We start from the raw sequence: 6,960 nt of genomic DNA, 5'->3' as shown, positions 1-6,960 counted from the left end.
TTCAACACGGTGGTGCTGTTTGTGCCGCAGCAGGAGGCCTGGGTGGTGGAGCGCATGGGCCGCTTCCACCGTATCCTGGACCCTGTAAGGAGCCGCTTTGCCTGGGACCTGCGATGTCCACCCCCCCGCCCCCGGCAGCCAAGCCCGAGCTCAGGCTCCTGCTGCTGCTTGTCCCACCTCGCTGCCGTTGTCCCTGAGGCTTGTAGCTGCCTCTGGAGGGGGCAGGAGGGATCCTCGCACGCGTCTCCAGTGCCCCCGTCCTGTCTGCTCGGCAGTGCCTGGGACGGGGCTGGGATGTGGGGGCTGTTGCCACAGGAGTCGAGACCAGCCCCCCTTGCCTGCGCTGTCCGGGGGAGGCTGCATCCCGCCCTCTGCATGTGGCCCGTGCCTGGTTGTCATCCTCCCTCCTCCACTGCAGCCTGGGTCCTGTCTGTCCAGGGCTCCCCATTCCCTTGGGGGTGGATCCTTGGCTAGGGGGAGACCCTGGCTGCTGAGGCCTTGTGCTGCGGTGACCCATGGTGCGGGTCTCGCCTCCCTCCAGCTCCCTTACTGCAGCCCGGTTGCACCGGGATCTTGCTGGGCAGGCCACACTTTGTTCCCGACCCCAGGACTGTGTGTGATAAGCACAGATCAGGGCAGAATCAGCTTCCCCCCATCCCCACCTTGTTTGTGGATGAAGTTTGTGCTACCACATCAGTGCGGTTCACACGGTCTTAACATTAACAACCTCTGCAAGCCAGTTCAATCACTGGGGCACCGCACTTTCTGCCCGCGCACCTGATCTTGCTGGTCTTCTCTCTGCTGACACCTGGTTTAGTCTCGTCTCACCACTTCCTGCTGGCTGCCTGCCTTCTGTGCCTGCTGCCCCCTGGTTAAACTGAGTCCTCGGCCTCTGGGCTCCTTATGCTCTCAGCGGCTGGTAATGCTGCAGGCACGGAAGTGGCTTCTCGGTAGGGGACGTAAGGGTTGAAAGGCAGCACGTGGGAAACTGAGCCCAGCCTGTAGCCTCGTGCCTGGGGCAGGTGCTTTGCACATGCTGGAGTCTGCCCTGCTGTGCAGCTGTGGGTGGTGGTGGAGACTCATAGATGCTAGGGTCGAAAGGGACCTCAACAGATCATGACCCCAATGATCCCTGGCTCCGAAGTGTGTCGCCATCTGCCCAGATGCTGGGATCCAGGCTCTAACTGCCACTTCCCTGCTCCCTTCCAGGGCTTGAATTTCCTCATCCCGGTGCTGGATAAGATCTGCTACGTGCAGAGCCTCAAGGAAATTGTCATCGATGTCCCGGAGCAGTCGGCTGTCACCCTGGGTGAGAAGCAGCAGCCCTCTCCTCCCCCCTCCAGGGCCAAGGGAGCTGTGGTGGGGGGAGGTTGGTGTATTCCTGGCAAGTGTGGGATACTCCACCCTGGTACATCTGAATCTGACCTTGTCTGTAGAACTCGAGGTGCAGAGAACAGCATGGCCCTTTGGGCTCCCATCTCCAGCTTCCACCTTGCTGGATCCTCCCTAGTGCTCAGCCTACTCTTCTCCACGGGCTCTTGACCTTTCAGACCGTTCCTCCCCTCCCCCATCCCCAGGGAGGTGAGCCACCATCTCCAGCACTTGCTGACCAAGGGCCTGCGGAGCACGGCACTGCTTTGAGGACATGTTTTCAGGTGCCTGGTGCAGGGTTTGGGCTGCTGGGAGGCTGGGGCCAGCAGTCAGCCTTCTGGAGTCCAGGTGCAATGTAGAAAGGACAACCTGTAGTCATGGGCAGTAGTGAAAAACTCCGAGGTTTATTGTTGCTGTGACTGCATTAGCTGGGCCTGAGCCCTGCCCCTTGTCTCCCTTGGCACCTGGCCCCTCCAGTACCTGCTGGCAGGGCACCTCTGGCATCTGCCTCTCTCCTTGCCCTCCACGCTAGTTGTCCTCGTTCCCACCTGCTCTGCCATGCCTGTGCTTTATGATGCCTGTCCCTCCCCATGGTGCCTGCATACTCGGACACCAGTACTTGCTGAGCCCCCCACTGCCTCCCCCCTGTTTAGCTCCTGCTGCTGTCTTCTCCTCACATTTCCACCCCCCCAGTTACTTTCCCCTTGCAACTCCAGCCCCTGCTCCAGCCGGGGGCAGAAGCACAAAGCACGTGCAGCCTCCAGCCTGGTCTCATAGCAGCTGTTGCATTGGTGGCAGCTTCAGCTCTGGCTCCAGAGCCAGAGCTGCCGCCACTGCTGTGAAGCTAGATCCAGAGGCAGCCTGTGCTCCATGCTCCCTGCTCCAGCTGGAGTAGGGCCCCAGCCAGAGCCGGAGCTGCAGTGGGGAGGGAGAAACATGGCGGGGGAAGGACCTACAGGAGTAGGTTTTGTTACATACCATAAAGAGCTTATTTTAACCTCCCATCCGTGTTTATCAGTTACTTGGCCCTTTACTGCAAGCTGCCCCTAGCTGGTTCAGGGGAGAGAAGCGTATAACCCTGATGAACGTGTGATTGTGTCAGAAGATCCCCTGCCCCAGTAACCACTTGCTCCCCTCTCTCCCTGCAGATAACGTCACACTGCAGATCGATGGTGTGCTCTACCTGCGCATCATGGACCCTTACAAGGTACCTACCTTGTTCCTGTGGGGCTCGGCCTGGCCACGTAGCTGGCTGTGGGCCTGGGGGAGTCCCTTCGTGCCTCCTGTTCTGCATTGCTGTAGCTGCTTGTGCGAAGGACTGCAAAGGGGACTGAGGTCATGGAAGGAGCCAGGCCTGGAGCAGGGGAGGGAAGGCTGGGGCCAGGCCCCCACCCAATCTACTGCTGTTCCAAGCTTCCTGCATGGGGAAGTGGGGGGCCACACATGCTCCTCTCCTCATCTTCTCCTGTGGGGACTCTGCCTGGGGCTGGTGTCCCCTGCCCCTTGTGTCCTGGACCAGATCCTCTGCCCTAGCCTGGAAGCAGCAGCCACGCTCCCTGCTGGGCTGGGCATCGGCCTGAGCCCTCTGTGCATGGGCTGGCCAGTGCTGCACTGAGCCACCTGTGGGCCCTCAGCAGCTTGTAGGGGCCAGGAGAGCGGGCACTGCCTGCCATTCCTGCTGTTCCACTCCTCTTGTGGACAGCCCATGCTTGCTGTGCATGGAGGGGGCTGGCAGGGCTGGGTATTGCTGCTTTAAGTCCAGTAGACACCCACTCTGGGGCCAGGGCTCTGCCATACGCCCCCCTGGGGCTGCCTGTTTCCTGTTCTTGTCTGAGCACTGCTGCATGCATCTCCGTGCTGTGCTGTGCTCTGGCATGAGCATTTGCCTTTGCTGGGGAGAGGTGGGCCCTAACAACACCCCTCCCAGCAAGGGAGGGGGGTTGTCGACCTGCAGGGTCTTACTGAATGCTATGCCCTCCCGTTCCAGGCTAGCTATGGGGTGGAGGACCCTGAGTACGCTGTGACGCAGCTTGCCCAAACCACCATGCGGTCTGAGCTGGGCAAGATCTCCCTCGACAAAGTCTTCCGGGTGAGTTGGGTGCTGGGGCTGGGGCTTGGACCCAGGGGTGGGAGGGAGCTGGATAGTTTCCCTAGGTCCTGAACGGCAGGGCCTCCAGCCCAGCTGCAGTGTGCTCTTTCTTGTGAGACCCATTGGCCTGTGAGGCTGGAGAGAGGTGGCAGTGGGGGAGGGATGGTCTGTACCGAGGCAGCAGCAACAGCTGCACCCATCTTAGGCTGGGCCCCTGAGTGTCCCTAGTGGTGATTGTCCTGCTAGGAGGAGCGATCTGGTCCCAGGAAAGGTGAGGCAGAACCAACAGCATTCCCAGAGCCAGTGGGGGTGGAAGGCGCCCAAGCCCCTCTACATCCAGCATCAAAGCTTGCTTCCCTGGGGCCCTTCCAGCCAGTCTGTATGCCCTGGCAGGGCCCAGCCATGGGGGCTCCTGTGCAGTGGGTGCCATTCTTGGTGCACAGCTGGGGTCTGGAGAGGCCCCGCTGGGCTGTGCTGCCAAAACTGCAAGGCATGGCTGCCTCAGCCCTGGGCTCTTCGTGTCAGGCCTGGAGTCATTTATGTTTAGTGGTACCTCTGCTGGACACTGTCCAGCCCCTGTGTAAGTGGGGCCTTGGCCCCATGGGAGACATCTGGAAGGTGCAGTCAGTCCTGCCTTGGACCCCTCCCCTTCCCCCTTGGGGCTGTGTTTGTTCTTTGGGAGAAGGCCTGGAGGGTTCCCCCTGCCCCTCTCACTTGGCTTTCCCTGCCTGCCCCCGCAACCCCAGGAACGGGAATCCCTCAATGCCGGCATTGTGGATGCTATCAACCAGGCTGCAGATGATTGGGGCATCCAGTGCTTGCGCTACGAGATCAAGAACATCCACGTGCCGCCCCGTGTGAAGGAGTCCATGCAAATGCAGGTCAGCCTCTACGCACATAGGTGCTGGAGCCAGAGCTGGCTCTGCCCTCACGACCCCACCTTCTGTTCCCTGAGGGTTGGGGAAGTGGGTCCTCATAGCTCTGACTGGTCCCAGCAAAGCGGCAGTGGCTCTGCTTGCTGCCACTTGGCTTTAGGTGCCATGAATGCCTGCCAGCACCCGTTGGTGGCAGAAGGTTGGCAGTGTGCCAGGAGCAGCCCTTGAGGGCAGCAGGAAGCTGCCCTCGGTCCCTTTCAGAGCCCTGTGCTACCCAGTGTGAAATCACAAGTGCAGCCTATGGCATGAGCTGCCTGCTCACTGTCCACTGCATAAGGTGGGAGTGCAGCAGCCCAGGCCGAGCTGGGCAGCAAGCACTGCGTCCATGGCTTGGCTGCTCCTCACTGCAGTGCCCAGGCTGAGTCAGGCTGGGCTGCCCAGGGCTTCTCAGGTCCCTCCCAGGGTTGCCTCCTGCGCCTTGCTTACAGCAGGTCTCTGCAGGGAGATAGGCCCATGCCTCCCCCGAGGAGGGGGAGCCACGCTTTCTGCAGCCACCAACCCCAGCACTTCCTCGCAGGTGGAGGCCGAGCGGCGGAAGCGGGCGACGGTGCTGGAATCGGAGGGGACGCGGGAGTCTGCCATCAACGTGGCCGAGGGACATAAGCAAGCGCAGATCCTAGCCTCCGAGGCCCAGAAGGCCGAGCAAATCAACAAAGCCTCTGGTAATGGCCTGGGCTGGAAGTGCACTAGGGGTTCCATAATGTCCCCTTATGGGGCTGCCCCATCGAGGTGGGGAGAGCTCAGACCTGCTTCCTCCAGCAGCAGCAGGTTCTCCCACATGCCTGGGTGGGAAAGGAGCCGGGGTCCCTGGCTGGCACCACCCCAGGCCCCTGTCTTACTGGCTGCCTGGAGCCTGGTGTCACAGGGCATGCAGCCTGTGCGTGGCTGGTGCTGCTGAGCCACAGTCTAGTCCAGGCTGAGGCACGGAGTGGGCACCTTACCTTGCTGTGGCCTGGGCTTTCCTTTGGCTCGAGCCAGATGCTGCCCTTCCACAGAGCAGGGCCCAGCCACCTACCAGTGGCTCCAGGGGTGTCAGGGCTCTCTCTGCACTGGTGCTTCCTCCCCTGCTGATTCCCCCTCTCCCTTCCCAGGAGAGGCCAGCGCCATTCTGGTCAGAGCCAAGGCCAAGGCTGAGGCAATTGAACTCCTGGCGGCTGCACTGACAAAACACGTGAGTGTGTGTTTTTGGTGGAGGGAGGTGAGGAAGTTGGGGGCTGCTGCCGTGCTGCATCAGGCGCATCCCAGTATCTCTATGGCAGGGACTGCAGGTGGCAGGGGGTGGTTATCCCCTTGGTAGCTGCATGACTCACCCCAGGCGCATGTGTATGTGGGTCTCTTGTTTGCAGGGTGCCTGGAGGCCCCCAGAGAAGGTCCCATGGGCCAGTGCTGGACACCCCGTGTGTTTGGGACACCCCCATGCTCCCACCCTGGGTTTTGGAGACGCTGCTGTTCCCTGGCAGCAAGGCTGTGCTATGGGCTCCTACTTGACCTTTGTGCTGCTCTGTCAGGAGGTTCCCTGGTCATCCTCGTGTGGGGGGGAGGGAGCCAGTCCATAAAGGCTGCTAATATTGGCTGGGGGTTACCCAGCTTTCCCTTTCCAGGTCCCTTCGCTCTCCTTGGCCTAGGAGTCCTGAGCCTGTGGCTTCCCAGCCACTCAGCCATGCCCCCCTCATCCATGCAGTAAAGCACGTGGGGGCTTCACCTTCCCATCAGCTGTGACTGGGGCAGAGCAAGGAGTGCTGGTCCTGCGGCATGGCTGGGCAGCACCTCGTGCCCTTGTCGGAGGAGCTGCTTTTCCCCAGAACATGACTCTGCCCCGCTTCTCTTGCAGAACGGCAACGCAGCCGCCTCCCTGTCGGTGGCTGAGCAGTACGTGAACGCCTTCTCCCACCTGGCCAAGGACACCAACACCGTTCTGCTGCCCGCCAACACCGGTGACATCACCAGCATGGTCACCCAGGTCAGCACGGCCAAGGCCTGGCACACGGGTTGGGAAGGCTGTGGGAATGCAGCGCCTTGTGTCCTCGTGGGGGACAAGTGAGCCCAAGGCTCGGAGCAGGAGGCTTCTGGGTGGGAGTCACCATGGCCTGGCTCAGCTGCTGACGTTTGGACTCCCACCTGCACGTTCTGGGGCTTGCTGGGCACCAGGCCACTGCTGCTGCCCTGCCCCAGGCAGGAGGCTGGGCCTTCCTGACCACATGCTCGAGGCTGGAAACCAGGCCTCTGCTCGGGATTCATTTCTCCCACCTGACGGCTGTTTCCCTCTCCCTAGGCTCTGGGCATCTATGGTGCCTTGACCAAGCCGCATGCTGTGAAGCCCCGGGAGCTCTCACTGCCTGCCCCTGACGTCCCGAAGCCCCCCAGCGTGGAGCTACCCGAGTCCGAGCAGCGCCAGTCCAGCTAGCAGGGCCTCGGGTGCCAGAGCGCTGCCCTCCCCCCTTAAACACTCTCCTACGTTTCCTTCCTGATTTTTTTTAATTTGGATTGAATCATGTAATAAAGGCAGTGGCTCCGGGGCCCGTATCCTTGCGGGCCCGGGGCCGTCTGTGCGACATCAAGCCCTGC

General features: G+C 61.4%; 1 protein-coding gene across 1 annotated transcript; it reads left to right on the top strand.

The window, feature by feature from the left end:
- Positions 1 to 6: 6 nt before the first annotated feature.
- On the top strand, positions 7 to 6,805 carry STOML2 (stomatin like 2). Its single transcript, XM_019531892.1, has 9 exons — positions 7 to 84; positions 1,210 to 1,309; positions 2,520 to 2,578; positions 3,359 to 3,460; positions 4,207 to 4,341; positions 4,913 to 5,057; positions 5,487 to 5,566; positions 6,227 to 6,355; positions 6,668 to 6,805. The coding sequence occupies exons 1-9, from the start codon at positions 55 to 57 to the stop codon at positions 6,797 to 6,799; spliced, it is 912 nt and encodes a 303-aa protein (XP_019387437.1). The 5' UTR covers positions 7 to 54; the 3' UTR covers positions 6,800 to 6,805.
- Positions 6,806 to 6,960: the final 155 nt, after the last annotated feature.

Source organism: Crocodylus porosus, unplaced genomic scaffold, assembly GCF_001723895.1.
Source record: "Crocodylus porosus isolate Cpor-Errol unplaced genomic scaffold, CroPor_comp1, whole genome shotgun sequence".
Lineage (NCBI taxonomy): Eukaryota > Metazoa > Chordata > Crocodylia > Crocodylidae > Crocodylus > Crocodylus porosus.
This window is presented reverse-complemented; position numbering and strand designations above follow the sequence as displayed.